Source organism: Python bivittatus, unplaced genomic scaffold (assembly GCF_059951505.1).
Source record: "Python bivittatus isolate LINGU-HERP-01145 unplaced genomic scaffold, Pbiv_v1 ctg000700_np1212, whole genome shotgun sequence".
Classification (NCBI taxonomy): Eukaryota; Metazoa; Chordata; class Lepidosauria; order Squamata; family Pythonidae; genus Python; species Python bivittatus.
In genome coordinates, this window is record NW_028277098.1 from 38,013,623 (window position 1) to 38,040,746 (window position 27,124).

The window sequence follows — 27,124 nt, forward strand, 5'->3', positions numbered from 1 at the left end:
ATGGTTCAACATTGACAAGCAAATAAGAAAAGGATATGTAGTATCTTGATTGTTCAATATTTATGAATGTATAACAAAAGCTTGTGATGACATTAGATGTAAGTTGGTTGTGAGCATGAATTTATGTGTGTCTTTGTATGCAAATACTGCTGGCTGAGAACTCAAATGATTTGCTGCAAGTGTTAAATAAGATAGCATGATACAACAAAGCATATGGGTTTGAAAATTAATGTATCAGAGATTACAATAGCTGTATGTGACAGGGAATATTGAGTGAACTACAAAATATTATTCAATGGCACGCATTAAGAGCAAGTAGGTAAATTTGTGTACCTTGATAGAATGTTTACAAAAGATGGGAAAATGGATGGAGAAAGTTTAAGATTTGCAGATACTGATAATGACCATATAAGATGAAACACTGAAAAATTAAGTCAGAAAAAAATATATGAAGAAGAGCGAATGGGTAAGTTATTGAGATCCTCACAAGATGTTTGATGATTGGAAGCCAATGTATGAATTAGTGGATGGATGTAATGTAATGCATTAATTGGAAGAATAGAAAAGTATAGAAAAGTACAGTGAAAGGTGTTGGTGTAGATTTACTGTAGATTCATTTTGCTTACCTTTCCTTTTCTGCATTTTGTGTAATGCTTACCATGAAAGGGAACAGCTTGATGGGAATGTATACATAAATTGCACTCAGCTTACCAGATGCAAAGAAGATTCAAATACCATTAAATTTTATAAAATCAAGAAACAGAAGTGATATAGAATCAAATTATTAAATTAATTTCCAAGTGGTGCTACAACTGAAATTGAAGAGGAAAAAGCATTAAAAAGATTTAAGATATAGAACTAAATAGTTATTACTATCCAAACCTAATAAAGAACAAACTAATATTGCTCCTGAGAAGTTTCATAGCTATTTCTGCCAGAATCCTAGTCTCTCTAAATGGAGAAAACCTGTTATAAGGTCTGAAAAGAATTATTGTAAATTATTTGTAAGTTCATATGAAAGGAATTTTAATCTCTCCTCTGATAATTCAGGGTGAACATAGAATCTATCCTATGAGTAGAAGTGTATCATACTGTGTTTATGAAAAAATAAACAACACAATTTGAAGAGCTCTAACACTGTGACCCTAAACGTGGATACCACAGTTATCAGACCATTCATTTGGGATACAGATTCCCTAAGCTTCTCACTGAACTTTCAGCATGGAATCCAGAAAATGCATAAATATTTAATTTCCATATAAAAGAATAGGGTTTTGAATTGGTGAATGGTACCTGAAGCAAACATTTGTTAGTTCTCTAACTCCAAATGTGACAAACAGGTCTGTAATAAAAGGTAATTTGCTTTCCTAACAAAGGATTTCCTAACAAGGACAAATAGGAGGGAAGTGTGCACAGGAACTACATTAAACATTAATAGAAAAACAAGAGTCTTATGACCCTTTAAAGATGTATTTATTATACTGTGGGTGGACACATGCTGTACTCCAGACACAAAGCTGAAAAGGTGTTTCTGAGCAGTCTTGGGTGTGCACACAACTCAGTCTCCGGAAAATACCTACTTGCATCAAGGAGGCACTGACAGGTACAACAATATTTTGGAGCAGGTATTGGTCCTTTAATTCAAATATGTAAGAGATCACACAACTACTGTGCAAGCCCAAGATAAGACACAGCTTCTTTAAAACGGTGTTAACAGGTGTGGCTTGCACACACACAGCCACCTTTTCAGCTTTGGGTCCAAAGCGTAACACATCCCTAAATATATGATTTGTAGACTACTGTGACTTTACTTGTGTTACTCTGTTGTAACTTCTGCAGAAATATTTGTAGGGAGTTACTAACATCCCTCATTAGGCCACTCTGTGAATGACCAAATGAATTTTATGGAAAACTCTTTCTGGGAGCAAAGACCCTACAACAACACACATTGTCCCTGAGTTTGCATTTGTAGCTTGTAAAACTTGTGCTTTGCTAATGACAAATTAATTAGGGATTGATTATATTATATTGGTTATAGTGCATAAAGCATTAGCATGTTGTATTATTCTTATCTTGTATTATTGTATTTTACTTTTTAATCATTTTCTTAATTTATTTTTATTCTAACTTAATGCTTCTGATATACTTGGTGGATCTGTGATCTATAATAAACTTATTTATTCATTCTTCGCAACAACTGTGCTAAGTGTGCTAAATATATGTAATTGTGGAAACTTATGCCGTAGTAAATTGATTAGTTTTTTTGTTTTATTAGTCTTTTTGTTTCTGATGCCTCAAACTAATATGATTTTACTCTGGAAATTAAAAGACAAAAAAAATTAAAAACTCGATAGAATTCTATATATCCTACGTCTTTCCCAAAATTAAGAACAATCTTTAAAAATTCCCAGTAAAAGGAAATGAACTAGTCTTCAACTTGAATTGAATAATCACTGAGTTTGCAGAAATGGCTAAACTGATTTGTTTGATTAAGGAGGGAACTACAATGACTTTTATGAAAGACTGGAAACCCTTTACAGACTTTTACTGAAAATGGATAAAAATGAAGTGCTGATTTCAGAATTCATTGATTAAAAAGGTTTGTTTATGGGAAGAAGGGAACTATGATATGCAATATGGGAGGGTGGAGATGGTAACTGCTATGTTTGTAACTGCCGCAAAGAAGATTGGAAGTCACTTCTTTAAATATCTTTTTTTTTCTTTTTTGTTACTCTTCACTTTGTCTTTTACCCTTTTATAATCTTTCTATTTCTTTTTCTATGTATCTGTAGTTTTTTAAATCTTGTAAAATCTTTTAATAAAAATTATTTTTAAAATGTGTAATTGCATTTATTATTATTATCACTATCATTATTACTATCATCAAAATTATACAAATACAAGTCCATTTTAAAAATTGTAATTATTTAGAATACACACACCATTTATCCAAATTAAAACTCCAATTGAAATTTCATTTGAATCATATTTCACAGTATTCTTACAAGAAAGATATTCTGATTTCAAAAACAGGTAGTTCTCACTTAATAACCAGAATTGGGACCAGAATTTAGGTACTAAGTGATGTGGTCATTAAGCAAGACATCACATGACTGCTTTGGTTAGCAACAGCAGTCCCTACTCCCTTGCCGTCATTAAGCAAATTTTACCAGTCATTAGCTGAACACCCACCCCAATCCAAGCCATTCCACTCCCCTCCCCACTTCCGAAGTGGCTAAAGCTGCCCTCTCTTCACAAACTTTCCCGAAGGGGGCGCAGCTTTAGTCACGTGTAAGAAATGTTTGCCAGAGAAGCTGGGTACAAAAAGGAGAGACCAAAGACAGTGAGGCACTGGGCACAAAAGGTGAAAGGTTGGTGCAGGGAACTGGGAGAGAAGGCAGCTGGGCGAATGAATGCTTACTGGGGAACAAAGGAATGATTCCTGGCTTGCTTGCTGGGGTGGACTGGGGAGCCATGTGGGGCTGGGGAGAGAAGGTAACTGGGCAAATGAATGCTTGCTGGCACTTGCTGAGGCTTCCCAGGGTGTGGCAAGCAGCTGCAGAGCTGCAAGGTTCTGGGGCTGCTTGCCACCCTGCAAGGCAGGGTGCAGGACAGCCAAAAGGGCAGAGATGGGGGGGGGATAGGGATGGGGTGGGGGAGTTGAAGTGCCCCTGGGGTTGTAAGTGTGGGCAGACTGCCAAGCACCTGAATTTTTATCACGTGACCACGGGGGCACTGCCACAGTCGTTATTTCAGGCACAGGTCATAAGTCCATTTTTTCAGTGCCATCGTAATGTCTAACGGTCGCTGAACAAATGATCATTAAATGAGGACTATCTGTATCATGGAACTGTAATTCCATGCATAAACTGCATGTATTATAGCACCACTTGAACCTACTCAAAGTTGCTTTGTTTTTTATTATAAGTGCTTCAAATTGTGTAACACCCGACACATACATAAATGGCTTTATATTTTTCAAAGTGCCAAATAAAACACTCTAATACTCTATGCTTACACTAATCAAATTTTTACCATGAACATACCTTGCAGATCCATGTTAAAAGGTGAGCTCCAATCACTCCAAAGACCTAATCCATGACGCTTCTTGCACCGAACCTGAACTACATATGAAGATTCAAGTAATTCATTATTTACGGTCAGTGATGTTTCCATGGTAATTTCAGCCACCTATTAAATTATTGTTGAAAAAAATAATCATAATAATACCCTTCTTTCACTGAATTAACTTGAAAAAATAAAATCAGAGAGGAAGTCGTAAAATGAAGCTAATGAAAAAGAGGGTTTTTTCTTGGTTTTAACACCTGATGTTATTTATTTATTTATTTATTTATTTATTTATTTAATTTGTCCCCGGCCATCTCCCCACAATGGGGGACTCTGGGAGGCTTACAACATACTAAAAAACATGAATACAGTTAAAAGTTATAAAACCAAACATTAAAAAATAAAAAAGCTAAGAAATCCAAGAGGCTGCTGGGGCCACAGCATACCACTAAGGGGCCAGCCAACCCCAATTCTGATTTCTTCCCTCCCTGCCCCAGGCCAGATGGCAGAGCCATGTCTTTAAGTCCCTCCGAAAGGCCTGGAGTGAGGGGGCCTGTCTCACCTCCAGGGGCAAGATGTTCCAAAGGGCAGGGGCCACAGCAGAGAAGGCCCGCCTTCTGGACCCCGCTAATCGGAGTTCTTTTACCACGGGGATCCGAAGCATGCCCTCTCTGTGAGATCGGGTGGGACGGGTAGAGATCGTGGGGGTGAGGCGGTCCTTCAGGTAGCCTGGCCCCGTGCCATGTAGGGCTTTAAAGGTGATAACCAACACCTTGAATTGGACCCGGAAGCAAACTGGTACCCAATGCAGCTCACAGAGCAGAGGTGTTATATGGATCCTTCTTCGGGCCCCAAAAATCGCCCGCGCGGCCGCATTCTGGACCAGCTGCAGCTTCCGGATATTCTTCAAGGGTAGCCCCATGTAGAGCGCGTTGCAGTAGTCTATCTGGGAGATAACGAGGGCATGAGTGACCGTTCGCAAGGCATCCCGATCCAGGAAAGGGCGTAACTGTGCACAACCCGAAGCTGTGCAAAAGCCCTTCTGGCCACGGCTGCCACCTGCTCTTTGAGCAGGAGTTGTGAGTCCAGGAGGACCCCCAAGTTACGCACTGGGTCTGTCTGGGGCAGTGCTACCCCATCCAGAACCAACGATGACAACATCCTGGATACAGAAGAGCCATTAACCCACAGCCACTCCGTCTTGCCAGGGTTCAGCTGGAGCCTGTTGTTCCCCATCCAGACCCTCACAGCCTCCAGGCACCGCGAGAGGGCGGAAACAGCATCACTTACCTCACCAGGGATGGAGATGTATAGTTGAGTATCATCAGCATACTGATGATACCTCATCCCACGATGACGGATGATCTCACCCAGCAGCTTCATATAGATGTTGAAAAGGAGCAGAGAGAGAACCGAACCCTGAGACACCCCACAAAGGAGGGGCCGAGGATGGGACCTCTCACTCCCTATCACCACCGATTGGGATCGGCCCCGGAGAAAGGAGGTGAACCAGCCCAAAACTGTGCCACCCACCCCCATATCCCTGAGCCATCCCAATAGGATACCGTGGTCGACGGTATCGAACGCTGCTGAGAGATCAAGGAGAGCAAGGATGGTTGCACTACCACCATCCCGCTCCCGCCAGAGATCATCCATAAGTGCAACCAATGCCGTTTCCGTTCCATAGCTGGGCCTGAAACCTGACTGATAAGGGTCCAGATAATCCGTTTCCTCCAGGACCCTTTGGAGCTGCGAAGCCACCACTTTCTCAACCACCTTCCCCAAGAAGGGGAGGTGGGAGACTGGACAAAAATTGTCCAGTATAGTAGGATCCAGGGAGGGCTTCTTGAGGAGGGGGTGCACCAACGCCTCTTTAAAGGGTGCCGGAAACACTCCCTCCTGCAAGGATGCCTTAACCATCGCCTGGATCCAACTACATGTCCCCTCCCGAGCTGCTTTCACCAGCCAGGAGGGGCATGGGTCCAGATGACAAGTGGTGGCTCTCACAGACCGAAGGATCCTGTCCACTTCCTCAGGAACAACAGGATCAAACCGTTCCCAATTAACTGGGCAAGAACGATCCCCCGGTATCTCCCCAGACCCTGCACCACACTCGGAGTCCAACTTGGAATGAATCTGAGCGATTTTATCCTGCAGGTGCTCTGCAAATTCCTCCGTGAGGCCCTGCAAATGCACCACCACATCCCCCTTACCCAGGAGGGACTTGGTGATGCCAAACAGGACCGCCGGGCGGCACTCTGCAGACGCAATAAGGGCGGAGAAGTATTGGCGCTTCGCCGCCCTTATCGACACAATGTAGGCCTTAATAGCGGCTCTAACATGTGTTCGGTCGGATTCAGTCCGTGTCTTCCTCCAGCGGCGCTCTAGACGTCTCTTAACCCTCTTCAGCACCCTCAACTCCTCCGTAAACCATGGGGAGTGTCGGGGCCGGTGTGGCAAGAGAGGTCGCAAAGGCGCGATCCTGTCCAAGGCCCCGGCCGCTTCTCTATTCCAGGCAGCAGCCAGGGCCTCCGCTGGACCATGCAGCAGGTCCACAGGAATATCCCCCAGCTCCCTCTGAAACCCTAACGGATCCATCAGGCGCCGGGGGCGGACCAGTCGCATGGGTCCTGCCTCCCTGCGGAGGGGGGTGGCATAGGAGAAACTCAGGGTCACCAGGGCGTGATCTGACCATGACAACGGGGAAAGCTGTACATCTCCCCTCAGGTCACTTTGCCATTGCTCAGACAAGAAAACTAAATCCGGCATGTGGCCACTATCTCGGGTTGGGTCCCGCACAATTTGAGACAGGCCCATGGCTGCCATGGTAGCCATGAACTCCCGAGCTGCCTCAGAGGATCGCCCCAGGGATGGCAGGTTGGAGTCCTCCAGAACCATAAGCCTGGGGAACTCCACCGCCAGCCCCGAGACGGCCTCCAGCAGCTCAGGCAGGGAGGCTGCCACGCAGCAGGGAGGCTGGTACAGTAGCAGCACTCCCAACTGTTTGCGGGCACCCAACCTAAGAAAGTGTCTCACAGCCAGAAACTTGTGGAGCAATGCCCCTGAAGGCCACTAGAGGCTCTTGGATGACAACAGCCACCCCTCCTCCCCTGCCCTGGTATCTTGGCTGGTGCCACACCGTAAACCCAGCTGGGCACATTTCCGAGAGGGGCACCCCCCCCAGGCCCCAGCCAGGTCTCGGTGATACATGCCAGGTCTGCCCCCTCCTCAGTGATCAAGTCACCTATGATGGGGGCCTTGTTTTTAACTGACCTGGCATTAAGCAGCAGCAGCCGAAGGCCAGGGTCCCTGTGAACCTGCTGGCCAGGACCTGGGCATGAGCAAGGAGGGCCGGAACACGCCACTGGCAATACACACCGGGGGCGTCTTCCCCGAAGATGGCCTGCCCCCCTGCTCCCGCCATCACCACCTCGATAATGTGCCCCCCCCATTCTCCCCGAGGGTGCCAGGCCCAAGTGCCTCCAATCCCAGGCCCTCGGAGACCCCAATCTGGGGCAGAAATCCCTCCATCCCATCAGACATCCACATTCAAGACCAAACACTCCCAGGAGAGGGGGGATCTCGCCCACGCACCAGCTCACACTCTCGGCGCAGGCAGAGACCCACCCCCCACCGGCCACACACCTCAATCACCCTCTGCCCCCCTGCACGACCTCTCTCACTAGCCGGCAGGGCGGGCATCCCATACACACACTCACACCTCCTGGCTCTCACCCAGCAAGTGGAGCCTTGCATCCCCATACGCTCCTAGACTCCCCCCCAGACTCTCACTACCGGGAGGGAGTCCCAAACACCCAATGGAGGGACCCACTGCTCTGTACTGGCACTGGGCAGGATTGAGTAGGGGTGGCTGGATCTTGAAGCCCCAATTTGCCCCTCATGCAGCAAAAGTCAATTGGGATGCCTTCCGGCACCCCCCGCTGCCCCCACTGTTCCTCCAAACCGAGGGATCTTATATATAAGATATATATATATGCAAAGGTTACATATATAAACTCCATGACCTCTGTCACCTTTCAGTTTGATTCATAGAAACTGCATTAAATAGTATAAAATGAAAATGGAGAGGATTGTTCAATCTTTCTCATGCACACAAATTTTGATTCCTAGACAATTCCATGCCAAACTTAAAACAGGTTCAAAGTGCATTTAGAGAGTGGTGTTTTTTGTTTGTCTGCAACTGGGAGAGTAGATTATAATCACATTTTAGAAATATGTTTCGGTGCTTATATCATGAGCTAATTAGATACAGTCCAATGAAAATGAGGCATGATTAAATCCCTTTTATTTCTAAGTGTTATATCTGTTGATTTTAATCATTTCAATGGGAATGTATTGTGGTGAGAAACTATGATTGCTTGCATAGGTGTCCAGTACAAACCATTATAATGAAATCATAAGGAAACATCGGCATATTGGGTACAAATATCTAAAACACGGTTTGCGTAGTGATCTCACAACATGTATTTCCTCATTCTTCCATCTTGCTGTTCCCACATGAAAACTCATAGTTACAAGAAAACTTTGTATTATTCTACATGTACTGGTAGTCATTTATACTGTGTAATTAATTTTTCAGTTTCTCACAAATTAAATATTTAGGACTGTTTAATCTTAAATCAAGATTTACAATGTCTCTTACCTATTTTATGAAAGGTTCAGAACAAGGAATTTCTCACCTGTTGGAAACTTTTAGTTGAGTTTGTAAAACATTTCACTTCATACAGAAATAGATTTGATTTTGACGCTGGCTGAGACCAAGAGATTTTTAACTGTCCGGTATCTGTCATTTCGACTTGCAGATGTAATGGAGGCTCAGGTTTTACTGTAAAATATTATAATAAACAATATGCCTTAAGCATGCTGATTTCTGGTAATATTTTAGCTTGCTAATATTTTCATTTTAGTTTGATGTTGATCTCTGTGTATGTGTGTGCATGTGTGTATGTACACACACACACATGCGTACGCATACATAGATATGTTTTTAAATGACTCAGTTAATATCTGGAACATGTTTTTCAACCAATTTCACCTTAAGCAAGAAGGAGTATCCTATTCCCTCATGTTCCAGTTCAACAAAACAATTTCAACATATTCATAAATTCCTTGCTGAACTGTGGTTGTGGTCTGAAGCAGTTGTGGCTGGAGCTTGTTCAGTATCCAAAAGAAGCAAAATAATAATTAAAATTCCCATATTATTTAGTATATCCAGGCTTGGAAGGAAGATATCCAATACCAGCTAATAGGTTTAGTGGAAAAGAAACAAAAGTAAGGCACTTTTTTAAAAGATGAACAGTACAAATGAATGACTATGTTTTGCTATTTCATGGGCTGGGAAAGTTTAACAATATTCCCTTATGTTAATACTAATTCTAAAACTGCCACCTGGCTAAACTGAAATCTGAATCCAGATACTTAAGATCAAGCACCAAACAATATACAAATTATTTTATAAGCGATTATAGAATTTAGCTGAATCTGTTTAAGGAGTTGCCACATTAAACACATCTCTTTGTACCTTCAGTTGGCCTATGACTTATAACAATATCATTTATTTTCCACAAACTATATTCATATAACATATATCTGATATGAATCATCATCTTCAGCAAATGTTGTACCATTCTACACTACTAATTTGGATATTCAACTTTTAGCACTATTCTTGAATGCATTCATTTCACAATTTTATGTATACCTATATTTCTAGGTCTATTTGTATTAGATAAAATATTAACATAAAAGAATCACTGTTTCACAAGTAAACACACACAACAAATATAATTCAAACAATATGACAATCTTACAACTGATGTATTTCAAGCATTATTATTATTCTGTTATTATTAAAATATTTAATCATTTTATAAATTATTCAAGATATTTGTAAATTAAGTGAAATAATGTACCCTAACAAATACATCAATAAACCAGCAAGTCTGATTAAAGACTAAAAAAATGAAAGCAATATTTGCATTAAATGGAGCTTATATTAGATCATATGTATAACTTTACTAAAAAGTAATACTTCAACTGGACCAATATTCTTGTGAATACGTAAAAGATTGCAATCTCAGCAATTCAGCACATATTGATTGTATTATGAATATTCCTGGGGGTGCTGCTTCAGAAAGTATGCATAAGGGCAAAGCTACATTTTTATTAAATAAATAATCACACTTTAATGTGCCTGTTTTCTAAAAACAACTAACTGCCACTACAAGCCCTGTGCCTTAGAAGAAAGTTTAAAAGTGGAATTTAACATCAGAAAACCCACTTTCATAATTCCATTCCACAATAAAGTATTGCTGACTTGTGTACAGAGCTATCTCAGTCTATATGTATATCCAGACCTTGCATGTATTTGATGTGAAACAACTGAATTCTACCAAATGCTATTTTAATTCTGCTAACTAGATGTTTTAAAACATCTGACTACTGAGTAACATGATTACAGAATCATTGTGTCATTCCTGTAATTCCATCATCTTTCCAAAACATTAACCTATATTATAACTAATATAAAACACTCATTCTAAAAGGTTTATATTAATTTACTAAAAAGTAAAGAAAAGTGGTCCATCAAAATGTTTTTGTTGTTATAAGTAAAATAATAAAACATAAAACAGTTCAGAAAATGGGTAATTTAGAAGCAGCTACTTATTCAGCCAGAAAGTAACAAAATATTAAGTGCATCCATCCTCTGTTTATATCAAACTCTGATTTAATTAAATAGAAGTAAAATAAAAAAAACAAATTATATTTTTATGAAACAAATGTTGTGATAATACAGCTATTAAAATGTAACCCATCTTCTCAAAAAAATTTTTTTCTATTTTTGCTGTTCATACTTGGAATAAAGCATTACAGAGTGAAATTGGATGTTTAAAAACCTGAAAGGATTTTTTTTCACTAGAACCCAGATCAGCTTTCCCCATTTTTACTCCATCAAGATATGTTGAGACTACAACTTCCAGAATTCATAGCAAGCAGTTCTGGGAGCTGTAGTCCCAGTACAGGTAGTCCTTGTTTAGCAACCACAATTGGGACTGGCAACTCAGTTGTTAAGCAAAGCAGTCACTAAGTAAAACCGCAACAGTGTTATGATCTTACTTCAGCTTTCCCTTGCTTTACAGACCTGCGACAGTCGTAAGCATGAGGACTGGTCACAAAGTTACTTTTTTTTTTACTTTTTTTTAATCCCGCCTTTCTTATTTTTATAAATAACTCAAGGTGGTAAGTTGCCTAATACTGCTTCCTCCTTCTCCTATTTTCCTCACAACAACAACCCTGTGCAGTGAGTTGGGCTGAAAGAGAGGGAATGGCCCAAAGTCACCCAGCCAGCTTTCACGCCTAAGGTGGGACTAGAACTCATAGTCTCCTGGTTTCTAGCCTGGTGCTTTAACCACTAGACCAAACTGGCTCTAACTTTTTATCAAACTTATTCATCATTTTTATCAAACTTTTTCATCACTGTTGTAACTGTGAATGATCACTAAACAAGGCAGTTGCTAAATGAGGACTACCTGTACCACTAAGGGTACCATTTCAATGAAAGTAGGAATATCAGTTTATTAGAATGGACTTGTACCTTTGGTTTGTCAAATCTTCATTTTCATACTGAAAATCCAGATCAATACATGCTTATTGGCACAAAGTCAACATAATCCAGCCAAAGTTAAGCATTTTATACCCCACTGATTTCAGGTAAGAAATTAACATGCAAGAGAAAATCTGCAAACAATAGTTTTCTTCAACATAATGGTTGTTAGTTTTTACCCAATTTGATTAACATGCCCCCATATAAAACTTCTGGATTTCATGGTAGAAGCATTGTTGCCAACTTGGTTTTTGTATGAACAGGTAACAGTAAAGCTGTAGAATCCTACTACTGCCATATTCAATCGATAAAGTTCCTGAGAATATCATGGACAGCCAAGAAAACAAATAAATGGATCATTGAACAAATCAACCTAGAGTTCTCACTCGAAGCACAAATGTCCAAGCTCATATTTCAGACACTTTATGCAAAGATCTAGCTCTTTGGAGAAGGCTGCAATGCTGGGAAAGGAAGAAGGAAAGAGAACCAACAGCAACGTGAATGGACTCAATTACCATGGTGATGGGTACATAATTGGAAAACTTGAAGGACCAGGTTAGGGACAGATCATCATGGAGAAAACCTATCCATATGGTTGCTGAGAATCAACACCAACTTGATGGCACATAATCAATCAATCAATCAATCAAATCTCATGTGCTTAAATTATCCAATTATATGTAAAGTGAGGAATGGGATCCAGTTCTATTAGCAAAGAGGCATCTATAAGAAACTAAGCACTATCCCTCAGTTGCATATCAGGGCTTCCTGCACCTCCCTCCTAGTGCTCTTCTCCTCAGTTGAAGTCCAACTTCAGAAATGAAATGAGCCATCACAAACCAACTGGAACAATGGGAACCTATGAAAATTAATTGAGGGATAGTTTCTGTGCTATTTAGGAGTTGAGTATTTCCTCTCCCCGTTTTCTTCTCTATGCAGTTTAGTCCTTAAATACAGGTGTCCCAGTGTATTGTTTGACTCTATATTGGCATAATCACACATTTAAAAAAAAAAAAAAAACCACCTGAGCTACAAATGGAAGCCCTTTCGTATGCTTTAATGTAATTAAAAGCCTGTATAATCTATACTTCCAGTAACCATGACAGATCATTATGTGAACATATTCCTAATTTAGAAAATAATTTCAGGTTGAATCCAGGCATGCCCTGACTGAAGGAGGGATTCACATTTCCCCCCTAAATTAATGATTTTGGGGGAGATAGGAAACTCTAGAACAGCATTAAGAGTGTGGGCTGCAAAAGAATTGGTAAACATTTCTTTCTTAAATTTCACTCAGCTGGCTACAAAGAGGATTATGAAAATGATATATTCTTTCTCTAACATAATTTTCTTGATAATATACTAAGAATTTATATAATTAACATTTTCTTATATTAAGTCTGTCAGGATAATCATGAGTTAATACCGACTTATAAATCACAATGTTCACTGAATGCTGGATTTAGAACTAATAATATTAATTCAACATTTTAGGGAATTCATTCAAGACTAGTATCACTAAACAGAATGACTGTTTCACTTCAATATCCAATTAAAGCATGTTGGGATATAAAAAAGATTGTAATACAAACATTACATTCTGTGCTACCTTTCCCATTAGTTCATATTTTTCAGAGAATCTATTTTTTAGAGTAAGTTTAATTCAGCCATAGTGTACATCTAGACCTGCAAACCAAGGATGTTTTGATTACAATGGAGTCTCAAGGATAATTTTGGCTTACTCTGACAGAACTTGGCAAGTGGTTCTATGCTTTTGCTAATAAATCAAAACTTACCAATATCTATAGGCTTGACTGACATTAACGGTGACTGCAATAATACATTTCCATTAGTGATCTTGAGCCACATAATGTAAATATGATTGAGTTTTATTGAAGATATCTGACATTCATATTTTGGGGCTTTTAGAGTATTACAGTGAGTGACTGTAGCATTTTCCTTTAGTGAATTCGTAGAAGCACTTTCCAGTGACGTATCTGTTCTGAAGAGAAAACAAAACTAGTCATTTTCTTGTTGTATTTTTTTTACTAGAGCATGCAGAGGACTTTATTAGAAATTCTATAAATTACTTGCATTAGTTTAGATACGCATGTAAGAAATGAAAAAAAAATTCTGTTGAAAATGCAACACAACACTTTACTTATGCAAAGGCAAGATAAAATATTTCTAATCATTTTGTATAATTCTAACAATCAATTCCAATCATATTATTAAAATACATTTCTACATCAATCTCTATAAACACTATCAAGCCATTTCTGTAGCAGATGGAAAAGCAAACGTTTGAGGGATGATCTGTCTGTGCAACCATCCCATTTTCATCCATTTTATCTGTTATATCCAAACTAGAGGACAAATATCCACAATTTGAAAGCTTAACTGGTCCAAAACTGATCAATCCATGGAACTCCCTGTCTTCTCCTATAAATGATAACATACAGTATGCTTGCTTACATGCTAGCTACTCATTTGCAAAGAAAGTCCTTTTGGAAAAGGCTTAAGAAACAAGTAAAGAGGCGAGGTGCCCAGACAATCCACTACACAGGGGAAAAAAACCAAAATCTAGTGGCTTCTTCTCCCCACCAAAACTCCCACCAACTATCTAAAGGCAACACAAGGCCTTTGTAATCATAAGAACTTGGCTAGGGAAGAAGCAGCATAACTCAGAATCTGCTTCAATGTTTTACAGCTGATTTTAAATGAATCCCATTTAAGAAAGGGAAAAGAATTTGGGGATGTCCAGAAGTTGAATTGCTTTACAAGGGATAAGCATAAGACAGGAAGTAAGAAGACAGAGAGAGCTCAATCATAGAGCAGGCATGACTTGAGGGTGAAATAATGTAGTTGTGGAATTTATGAAGTAGTCCAATGCTGCTCTAATCCACTTGTGCAGAAAGGCTCAAAAAAATCCTAGAATTAATATCTCTGTTGAGTGTGTGGCATTTATTTGGGCAAAATTCGAACAAACAAAAATCCCTGCAATATTTAGTGTTTGTGGAAGGACAATTTCATATGGTTGAATTTTCTGGGTGATTTTCCCCACTAGGTAGCCAAAGCTTGAAAATTTGACAAAGTGTTAAAAAGATTTCTATAGGGATGGAGAAATTATTTTCTGGAAAATAGTGTCTGTTTGCTGCTTTAAAATGATTGTTCATTTAATTGCAGGAAACAAAACCTTAACTCAGTTTTTTAAAAGATCATTTTAAAACTATAAGACTATGCTTTTGGAGCAGGTTAAAAAAAAAAGTCTTTTTTTTTTAAGTAAATAAGTTGAAAAGCTTATTAATAAATAAACTTTTTTATACTGTTTGGAAAATAAGTTGCTAAGGGGGTAAAGAATGGAAGAAATAGTTGGAAGGAACTGAAAGAACTCACAGTTGCCTTTGTAACTGTAATATTATATCCATTTACCTTGGAATACCATTGATGCTTTTTCAGAATGGAAAAGTATATCATTTTTCTTGATTTTAAGAATTACATTTTCCTTTGTTTGGTCTGTATTACTCATAATACCAACAGAACTAATGTCAACAGAATATGCAGCAGGGCAGGGAAAAAAAGGCATACCTACTGTTCAAAGAGAGAGATAAAATTGCACTTGTTGCTCTTAAAATGCTATATCTGTTTTCAGCTGTTTCTTCAAAATTATATTCATGGAAGTATACAATTATCATTAAAAACTTCTAGATTAATAACCCTCAAATATTCTTATGTTACCTTCATGCTTTTAAATCTAACATTGTAGTTTGCTAGGTTATTATATAATTTGCTCTTCTATTTCCATGGAGGAAAAAATAAATCTCATTTAAATTCAAACTCCTCTGGGTCTGTTATTTGGACTAGATTATGGAAAGTCTGGGTTTTCCTTTTAAGTATACTATTTTGTTTTCATTCCTCTACAAAATTCTGTTCAAAATATCTTCTTTGGCTGACCTCTCTAAATAATTTTGTTTTTACACATTGTTTCATAGACTGGAAAGCTGTTCAAATGAAGCAAACATCTTTTTGAATATATATTAACTTGTGACATCCAAAATGGAAAGTATCAGATGAAGGGTAGTAAAAAGACAAAATTAGCCTTTAGCAACAATACTGTCAGTGTGAACAGAAGCAGTAGCTGACAAAACACCTCAGCCCTTGTGGCAGATTGTCAAAGTAATAAACTAAGCACGCACATAAATTAAGCACTGAGTGAATTTAGCAACAGGGCAAGACGAGGGCAGCTGACTGTTTCCTTGCCACCAATAATGAATAACTCAGTAAATAATTTTTAAAAACACTATGAGGGGGAATTGCCAGCTATCATGAATGATCTCTATGTTTACGAACTTCTCTTGTTTTTTAGGCAACAGTTCTATTCTCTTTAATCTAGGAACAGTCAACTTTTATGTGGGCTCCCTTAAATGGAGCAGATAATGACAATCACCTGTTTTCATCTTAATTTTTTTTTTCTCCCTTTCTGAAGAAGGGAGGTGGCCATCCATCACAAGAGGCAGCAAATTTTAGAGCTTCCTCTACTTCTGAAATAAGTGTTGAGGCCCAAACTTTTAACACATCAAGCTGTATTTAATACATTAAGATCAGCTGAGAAACAAAAACCTCTGGAGTGCAATCTATACTAAATGGGAGAGATTTCTCATAGTAATGGTTATGATATAGGTTTATGGAACATGGAGGATGAGTAAGAGAAATCATCCAGAATATTCTTCCTAAAGTTAAAAGCATCTGAATGATATGGGGCTTGAACAACACATAATTTCCTCCCATGAACACCCCCCAAACTTCCTTCCAAGCTCATAAATTCTGCAGCTGATATCTTGTGTCTACATCTTGCATTCTACTGTACCAATATTCTGAGCCAGCATGTAAACACTGCATAGAAACATCTAAAGCACACCAGTATTACAATCTAACATTCCAAATAAAGTAAATATTTCTTCTATGTCTCAACAAAGTGGCAAGCCTCAATAGAAATACCCGAAACAGCTAAAATCACTAATTTTAATTGAATATTATAGCAAATAAAACAAATGAAGTTGTTCATAAGATAGCCTGGTAACAAGTTATTTAGGACTTTGCATTATTCTATTTATATATTACAGGTATGCTTTTATGCTACTTCAGTCAGGCCAATCTAAGTAGCTTTCTAGTATATATGTACATATATATGTATTTAAATGTATACTCTGCCCAGTTTCCAACACTCTATCCTGCTTACATAAAAAGATAGAAACATGGAAGCCATATAGATTTTGGAACAGCATATTCCACAGGGCTGAGGCACTGGAAGCCTGTTTCTGCTCCTCCCACCCTCAATTTTCCAAAGGTTGAGAACCCAGATCATCCCTACCTGACCTAATTCCACATGTCAGGTAGATTCTGTTCACAGGAGAAGGTCCCCTATGTAGATTTACAAGTCGTCACCAGCTCCTAGTACCCCAAAACTAGCTGGTAGCAAGTCAACACCCAAATTACTATGCTAGAACTGTTGAAGCAATTATCTTGCCAGCATGCAAACTCCTGCATTTTGCATCAGCTGGAGTTTGCAGAGGCAGTCCCAAGTGCAGTGTGTGTTGCAGTAATCTAATTTAAAAATACTAAGGGTGTGAGTACCTCTAAGAAGGGTTGCAGCTAGTGCATAAGTTGAAACTAGGTCAAGGTCTTATGGCCACAGATTCCACCTGTGGTTCTAGCAGAAGCTATGAATACATGGAATCCCACCTAGCATAGAGGCTGCCAGCTAACCTAAGGACTTCTGGACAAAGAGCAACTTAGTCTTGCTTTGATTCAATTACAGCCTGTTATGTTCTGTCAAGATCCCTACAGTCTCAAGACACTGAGTCAGAATGTGCATTGCATCTTCTCCTAGCACATTCTGGAGATGTATAATTGGGTATCCTTCATACATTGATAATATCTGAACCCAAACTAACCTCCCACAAAAGTTTCATATAGATGTTAAAATAACATGGGGAAAAGCTCTGAACCATAAGGCATTCAACAATGAAGTGAGCTAAAGGCTTGAACACTTCTCCCCTTTTAATATAATCCATAACTCCCCATTTAGGAAGGAGAAAAGCCATTGTTCAAGAAAAAGAACATTCATTGTCAGCTAAGTTGATGATAGCTGTTCTGAGCCTGAGAGGAAATTCAAACCTTTAATGACAGTGATGGATCCATAAGCTGCAAACCTACTACTTCAAGTGGAAGTTAACCAAATATAAAATAGGCAATTCCCCTAATTCCTAGTCCCAGAATATATTCACCAATATTGAGATTATTTACTTACAGATTACTGCAAGCCAGTCCCACACATTGCATGTGTAACAATTTATAAGAATAGTATAAGAATGCAGATGTTATTGCATGATATAGCCACAACAGCTGTGTAGCTATGAATTCATTCAGTGATTTCTTCTTCTGAGCAATGAATGGGAAATGACCCATTCAGTGGAACATTATTCAGTGCATTACAACTAGTAAGAATAAATCAGAAAGAGACTCAATACCCATGCCTTCTCTTTCTGGTTTGCAATGCAACACTTGAAACAGACTTCCAAGCATCTTCACAGCTAAACTAAGTTACAGCCTGTATGATGTACAGCCTTATAGTTAATACGTACTGTCAAATCTGATTGGTGCATGTCCCACATTCTCAGTATGAAGCACCACTAATTTAACATTGGTAACTGAACTTTTGCTTGCACTATACTGGAACAAAAGTTTGTAATGCTGCAAATTATTGTTTCCACCCTTCAGTAACTATGATAAAATTAGACAATCGAGGCAATTCATAACCAAAAAGGGACTACAAGTATACCTCAGATAATTCACTAGATACATTACAGCATAAAAAGTACTATAGTGAAGGAGCCAAAAACAATCTGGAGAAATAGAACACAAGTTTACTCAATGACAATGATATTTTATTTGGTCTTTTCAAATATATTCATAATTCCCATACCATAAAACCAAATCACAATAGAAGTCATAACAGTGCAAGGAGAAAGTGTAGTTGCTCATATTGGGGACTTAAAAAAATACAGTTATAAATTCATATGTTTTAGATCACACTTCTGATAAACAAAGCGTAGGAAAAAATACTCTGGCTTAAGTTTGTGCTGTACTACTTGCAAGTGGAAAGAGTTCATTGTTCCACTGGCTACTATTTTTTCTAAATTCCTAAAAGAATCCAGATGTGATACTCAATGTCTTATTTGAAACAAAAACATGTTAACTAAACATATTGCATTAAGATCAATTATTTGTTTTAGAAATCTGGGAAATGCAATATTTCAGGAAAAAAAATAAAAATGATTGTAAAATCTGAGAAAAAAATGAAGAGAGAGAGAGAGAGAGAGAGAGAGAGAGAGAAAGAAAGAAAGAAAGAAAGAAAGAAAGAAAGAAAGAAAGAAAGAAAGAAAGAAAGAAAGAAAGAAAGAAAGAAAGATAGATAGATTTTTAACTATAACCACTTCAACTGATTGTTTTTGGTGTAATAGAAAACAGGGTAAGGGTCCGTACATTCATATAATATGCTTTTCTTAAATATAAGAAAAGTTTAATACAGGAATTGGTTGCTTATAAAAGGTGAGTAATCAGTTTTACTACAGGAAAGCCCATAGGAGCTCCAAAATAGCAGTCACTTCTCCCATACACTCTCATCACTTTCAAAGTGAATCAATTCTCAGTGAATCAGCATTCACTAGGCTTCATGGCAAGAATTTTGGATTCTCAAATCTGTCCAGTTCCTCAAAAGATAATATATTTTGATGACTGTGGGAATCCTTGTAATTGGTTCCTGAATATTTATGTTTGCTTCCTTCATCTTGCAGAGGGCACACAAGGTGAATTAGGATCAACTAGTGAACCGTGTTTTCCTAGTCTCCTTTGGTTTGAGAGTCTGCTTGAAGAAGCACAAGACAAAGAACCTCATTCTATTTAAATGAGGGAACTTTCCTCTCATTCGGAACATGGCAGCTAATCATAACACAAATATTGCATTCTCCAATGCTGTGAGTTTTCCATTTTTGATATCTTAGCAGCCCAATTCTACATTACAGAATAAGTCTTCTGAGTTCAGCAGGTGTAGACTCTTGGCCATGATTAAAACAAATCATAGCTTAGTGTGACACATAAACACTGTAAAAATGCACTCATGGTACATGTAAGTGCTTTTTCTTCTTGGAGATTTTAAAGCAGAAGGCTTTCTGATGTAGAACTTTTAATGAAAACACACATGTTCCCAATAGGGAACCTAAGTATTCAGGCCAGACCACATAATAAAAGTATTTCTGTATTCCATTCTATGTGAACAAAATATTTTGCTATTGAGAAGACTATGTGGAACACAAAATAACATTTTTAAATGTTTCAAAAGGGGCTGCATGAAAATACAACTACAATTCTTAACTGAAGTATCTGACGACAATATAAGGCAGCCTGATTTCTGTTTTAAGGCCTAAACAGAAGTATTGCTCAAGAAGTGTATTGACAAAAGATATCTTTCATCTGCCAAAAATTAAACCTGCCACTTTACGAAAGGCAAAGTAGACAGGATGGAAAATGCCTCATTTTAACAGTTTACTTTTTATGTTTGGAGTATGGGTCTGACTCCAGGGATCTTAAATGTCATGATATTATGAACTTGTAAAACAATAAAATGAATTTATGTAATATCTCACCTCCAAATAAAATGAATTATTTCATTGGAGTTATGGTTGGGCAATAAACTTTTCATAATTACATTTTAATCTATCAAACAAAAGAACAATATGTTACAACTCTTTAAAGTAAAACTGTTTCATTGGCAAAGGAGAGCCAGTTTGGTGTAGTGGTTAAGGTGCTGGCCTAGAATCCAGGAGATTGTGAGTTCTAGTCCCACTTAGGCATAAAAAACTGGCTGGGTGACTTTGGGCCAGTCACTCTCAGCCCAACTCACCTCACAGGATTGTTGTTGTGAGAAAAATAGGAGGAGGAAGGAGTATTGATATGTTTGCCAGCTTGAGTTGTACATGAAAAAAAGGTGGGATAACAATCTTAAAAAAAAAGACTCCCAGAATGCAATAACATTTAAAACTGTATTTTAATGGGGAGGATAGGCTTGTTTACTTTTGCATAATTCTTGAAATCTTCAAATTTATTTTGAAGACAAGAAGTCTCATTCATCCCCCCCCCAAAAAAATAAGAGTGTTTCCTTGCTTTAAATCAGCTTCTCTTAAACTGTTCTTAAAATAAAAAACATAGATAGGAAGGCTGTAATTTGCTTTTGGCACGCTCTGTTCCATGCCAGCCCCTTCTCCCCTTTCAGTTTGGTACAGTAATACCTCGGTTCACAAACAGCACCGTTCGCAAAATTTTGCTTCCGTTCGCGAACTCCGCATCGGGTGACGAACATGACCCGTGGCCATTTTCCCTGCTGTGACACGTGGTCGTGGCTTCCTGTAGGGAGGGCGACTCTCCTTCCAAACAATAACCGCCTCCCCAACCGCCTTCCTGTCGTCCATGCCAGAAGTCGCCTCAAGCAAGGTTAGTGTTCTCTCTCTTCATACTGTACTGTACTGTACTTTGTTTCATATTTTTGTGGTTTAAAAAAAAAATACATATGGTTCAGAACGGATTAACCGTATTTACATTGAACCTTATGGGAAAATTTGATTCGGTTGGCGACCAAAATCGGTTGGCGACCACATTCGTAGGGGTCAGAACGGATTAACCATATTTACATTGAACCTTATGGGAAAATTTGATTCGGTTCATGACCAATTCAGTTCGCGACCAGAGTCGTGGAACGAATTAAGTTCGTGAACCAAGGTACCACTGTACTTGGTACTTGGAAATTTCTCTCCCCACTCTTGCAATTTCCTCTTGGCTGTAGGAAGACATATTCCCCCCACCCCTACCCACCTTATATGAAATAAATCTGGCAGAAAGACAACCAAACTATAAAACTGGAACTATCCTTATCAAGAGTCAAAATATTAGAACGGGATAAGATCCTATACTTTGTAAAGCTCACAAATTTTAACTTTGATTTTGTTTATACTTACAATGCATGCAACAGATTAACTGTAAAGTCTTCATTCAAATATGGTGACTTAGTAGATAATTTCACAATGCAAAACAATTCTTCTGTAGTTTCATTAGTCCAAAACTGCAGATTCCAAACTGAATCTAAATAGAAAGTTAAGCATTACAATAAAATCCTTGTAACCCTGAACTCTTGAAAATAATTTATCATGCAGTGAAGAGGCTACATTTCAAAGAAAGTTTATAAATACTAATTATCAAGTGTTATTATGTTATAGCTCATGTTAATATTCTTAGTGGCACCAATATCAATAAATTCAAGCACCCACTTACATTTTCCTAGGTTGAAATTTAAATAGTCCATTTCCTGAAACTGATATCCTGATTGTATTAAATCCAAAATTTGCTGAAATAAAAATGGTGACTTTCCATACAATTCTAGAATTAAATTTCATTCCAGTTTCCCACTTTCATCTAACTGTGGAATAAACATATCCAGCAAATTTTTTCTTGCTGTGTACCCATAGTGTTGCTTTCATCTCTTCTTCAGCCTACATCTGTGACAGCCTAAAATCATCCTTAGCTGTTCCAGTGTTAATGTAGTGTTTTCCCCCTTGAGTCACCAGCAACCCACAGTAGTTTTCAGGTGGCTACAATCTGACACTCTTTACTAACACTTTGATTCTACCATTTTGATGGTGACCCTAGGGGGCAGCCCAACACTTATTGGCCACTTTAGGTTGGAAGACACATGCATCTTCACTCCAGTCCCTGGGCACTGTCCTCCAGATATGGTGTGGAATCTGGCTCTTTTAAACAGACTCTTTTCCTTCACCAGCCCAGTCAGCTGATTTCCAGGATGCAAGAATCAGATTTGTATGCATTCAGTTCTCCAATCCCATGGGTAAGCTGATCCCTTGGATCAGAGACCTAATGGCTTTGAAAGAGCCAGTTCTCCATTAACCCACCATGTTTACCAATTTAGGGATCAGCTGTACAGCCTGTGAAGTGACAGATAAAGAAGGAGAGCTGGCTTTTTAAAAGCCACCATAAGTCCCTCTTTACTTCATAGTCACTATCACAGAAGTGATAGTCACTTCATAGCACCCCCATCCCAGAAGTGAGCTGTTAGCTGTGCTTGTTTTAAACATACCAGTGCAAAACACACAAAACCAGAAGTGAGTACTAACAGATGGCTAAATGCCCCAATCTAGCTATTCATCAAAAATTGGCAATTTTCTAAACCTCATCTTCATCCTGCATTAGAGAGTGACTGATGAATGATTTTCCCCAATATTTTATATCTGGCGGGAGCAGAGGGAAACAAAGCCAGAGCAACCTACCAATTCCTTTCCTTAACATGGCTTGCACATGATAAATAAGGATCCTAGCATTTGGCAACAATTCAGAACAGTGGCTATAGAGGCAGGCAAAGACTGGAGTGGAAGCAACCAATTTTATTCCTATATAATTTTGTCCCTTAAAAGGGCAATGGGAAAAAGCCCCCATGTTGCTGCCAAGGTAACTAACACACTACTGTGCAAATCATGGCTGTGAAGGAAGTAAAGGTATGCCAGCTCAAATATATGGCAAGCATTCATGTGAAGCCACATATTAATTCTGTCCACTTTGATTAGCTCTTCATACCAATTATAACTCCAAATATGTACATGTAGTAGATGGGTATTACAGATTTCAGTTTTTTCCTACTTGATAACAGAAGCCTATTTAAAGGGTTATTCCTTTCTGTACTCTCCCATGGACTGGTTTTGGATCAATAACTTTCTCCAAATTATTATATATTTCTACAATTCCAGCTTGTGTCTTTGTTTTTACTATATGAACCTCTGGCTATTTTATACTACCTCCCTAACCAAGGTTTAGCCCAATTCTGTCTTGCTTTCATCAGCATCTATGGATTATATGTTTGGGTATTGTAGAAGAGTCAGATTTTAAACTTATTTGCTTTGGCTTTCTATTAAATGATCTTGATTTTACATAAGCTCGTATTATTTCATGTAGCTCCCATCTATGGGCATCCACCACAACCATCAAAAAGACAAAACAAAAACACAAGTTCCACCCCTTACATATTTATATGTGACATCCCAATGCAAATAAATTAGCAGCGGAGTTTATGTCATGAAGTCATGGCACATATTTTATCATTTTTCCCCCTTCTCCCACCCTCATGGACACCCATGTTCTCACCCTTGGAGATCAACTGCTATTACGCATACTAATTCATCCTTTCAGTAATACCTATAGGCAAGACTGAGCTATCCAATTTCTCATCTGACACTGACTTTAAATCCATTCCAGTAGCAAGCCAAAATCCTGTTGCTGAAAAGAACTTTTTTTAAAAAGCCAACATAAATTGTTTTAGCTTGGTCACGGTTCTACTGTTGTCTATTTTACTGCATACAATTTGATTTATCTATATTCTTTGCTTATATTTTCATTGTACAGCCACTATAACAATTTAAAATAATCTCAGTAATAATAAAAACATATTTCCCAAACACACCTATCTGCTGAAGTGTTGAATCAACCATTTTTGAAGAAATAAATGCTTTGGCTTCCATCTCTGCAGTGTATGCAAAACAATGTATATATGTATCACTCCAACGACAACATAAGAAATTATCTTCAGCCACCAGTACAGTGGCATTGGCTCCAACTGTACCATGCACATCATGCCAAGTGGGACCATCCTCTGCAATTCTAGCTGGTACACATGGCATTTCAAAGCTCTGCGGAGGAATCTGATATACCATGCAACGAGAAATTACTACTTGAAAGAAATCTGAAATAAAGAGGAAAAAAAAAATAGTTTGAATATTTTAAATAAGGAAGAGCTAAATCACTATTGTAAGGTGAAAACGTAGACATATTCATGGGCTTATATATCTTCAATTGATATACGGTATATATTATATTATAGAATATCAGAAACATTTGCTTGCAACAATTTAATTGTTAATATCAAGAATATTTTAAAAATAAAATTATATATAAATGGCCCAATAACATTCACTGTCGCATACATGATTATCTGTTGCAGTTCTTAAACTATCTTTGATGGCTTATCTAAACTGAAATGTGTGGACCAAATCTATAAGTTACCATTTTTAGTTACATGAACCAGTGTAATCCTAACAGCTACTCAGAATGGCCTAATGCAGTGTTTCTCAACCTTGGCAGCTTGAAGATGCGTGGACTTCAACTCCCAGAATTCTCCAGCCAGCATGCTCATCTTCAAGTGGCCAAGGTTGAGAAATACTGGCTTAATGTATCATTCTAACATTCTTTTAGTAACATACAGGATGCAGATCCTGCCTGCTATAAACAAAAGGGGTTATTCTATTATGGAATGCTTCTGGTTCAGTGTAAGTTTGTTTGTTTGTTTATTGCCTTCAAGTCATTGTTGACTGCTGGTGACTACCTGAACTAGTCCCTGAAGTTCTCTTGGAAAGGTTTTTTGGAAGTGGTTTGCTATTGCCTCCTTCCTAGAGCTAAGAGAGAGTGACTAGTCCAAGATCACCCAGCTGGCTTTGTGCCTTAGGCAGAATTAGAACTCACAGTCTCCCGGTTTCTGGCCTGATGCCTTAACTACTACACCAAACTGGCTCTCAGTATAAGATTCTCCTACTCTTAAAACTGTTCTGGAGAATTGAGGAACTTGGGGAGGGAGAAATTAGCAAAAGTATATCTTCGCTATTGTTTGAATTATATTACATTCAGGAAATGCTCAAGTTGGTAGAAAAGAAGCTGGATCTAACCCATTGTGTACAGTTTATACAGAAAATTAGCTATAAAAGAAATCCTGTACAATACACCAGAAATACACCATAGGTGTGTCAATCACATCTTCTGGTGACACAGCTTGTGCAGTGGAAGAAGAATATGTACTGTGGCAACAGTATGATTGATTTGTTTAATTAGTGAAGCAATTATAAGATCATAAAATGTATTTGAACTTAATCACTAGTTTTAACATTTGCACTGATTCTAGCATCAAAAATTAGGGTCATATTCTGCAATTTAAAAAGAAATCCATCATACAAATGAGAACTAAAGACAAGAAATTTCAACTTACTTAACTGTAGAAATCCAGTCAAAATGTTACGCCAGTTCATCTTGTTCTGGACAACAGATCTTGAAGAAAAATAGGGGGAAAGATCATTGACATTTATAGAAACCTAAGGATGTTTCACAAATAAATTCTTTGTTTACAGAAAAATGCAACTTTCCGAAAGAATTGCAGACAGGGGGAGGGGGATTCTTATCAGACAAGGGCAATAATGAGGTAAATAACTGTATTTGTATGGACTGGGCATTTCTGAAAAAATTACTATTTTGATAGACTTAGTATAATGATAAAAGGACAGAGATGTATTATGTAGTAACATACCAAATAGATTGAAGGAAAACATATTTAAAATTCCAAATATATGTCAACAGCTAAAGCTGTGCAGTGATCCAGATTTGAAGAGGAAAAAAGTGATCTGGGCATAACCTGTTGGCACCATCTTAAACCAAATGCATGGAAATATGCAGTTTCTTTAAAAAGTTGCCAACAAATGCTATGGGAGTGCCCACACATGCTCTGAATCATTTTTTTCCTTTTGGACTGCTGAATAGCCAATTAAACAAGCTATTCCAGGGATGTGTTTTATAGTAAATTCTCAAAAGATAAAAGTTCTTATCCACACAACACATAATTAATAGAATTTACTGCTCAAATATAAACTCACAACCCTTCTGTTACACCACTTTAAAAAGAAATTTAAAAAGCGTAGAGATGTGCACAATCAGTGGCTATTAAAGATTAATAAGGAAGGTAATAACAGAGGAAGGAGCAGGCTGCAGAAGCATTGCCACGTACTGGCCACGCTAGGTTTGGTGGCCGAAGGAGTGGGCTGGAGGACAGGCTGTGCCTATGGGCCTGGCACATTTTGCCACAGTTGTGTGAAAAAGAAAGTACACCCCCTTTGAGTTCTATGGTTTTACGTATATCAGGACATAATAATAATACATTATCATAATAAATGATGACATGGTGTAATATGTCATGTGTTGTTGTATTTGAGGTATATATCTGAGGTTGTATTTACCTACTTTTCAGAACTGCTAAGTGTGGGCATGGGATTATATCTGGTGCTACCCCTTTTATTCCCCGAAAAATAACGATCACAGTTTTTCTTGTAAAGAAAAGCAGAAATCACGTTTACTCACATGAAGTACTTTTCTTTCTTTTCAGAACAGCAGTTACAGTAGCAAGAAATAAATAAACAGCAAATTTAAACTATTAACTGGTTTATAAGACTAGGCCATACTTTAGGCCATACTTTATCTCTGAGCTTAAGAGCTCAGACATGT

The 27,124-nt window shown here is 38.2% G+C and overlaps 1 protein-coding gene across 1 annotated transcript in view; it reads right to left on the reverse strand.

The window, feature by feature from the left end:
- The window catches only part of LEPR (leptin receptor), a 54,518-nt gene extending 28,637 nt beyond the window's left edge, over positions 1-25,881 (reverse strand). Inside the window, exons 1-6 of the mRNA XM_088153322.1 lie at positions 25,842-25,881; positions 24,270-24,548; positions 21,763-21,886; positions 13,489-13,694; positions 8,769-8,914; positions 4,047-4,191 (exon numbers count right to left, since the gene is read on the reverse strand). Of these exons, the coding sequence (XP_088009448.1) occupies positions 4,047-4,191; positions 8,769-8,914; positions 13,489-13,694; positions 21,763-21,886; positions 24,270-24,548; positions 25,842-25,881 (940 nt within the window). The remainder of the gene's footprint in view (positions 1-4,046; positions 4,192-8,768; positions 8,915-13,488; positions 13,695-21,762; positions 21,887-24,269; positions 24,549-25,841) is intronic.
- Between the last annotated feature and the right edge of the window lie 1,243 nt (positions 25,882-27,124).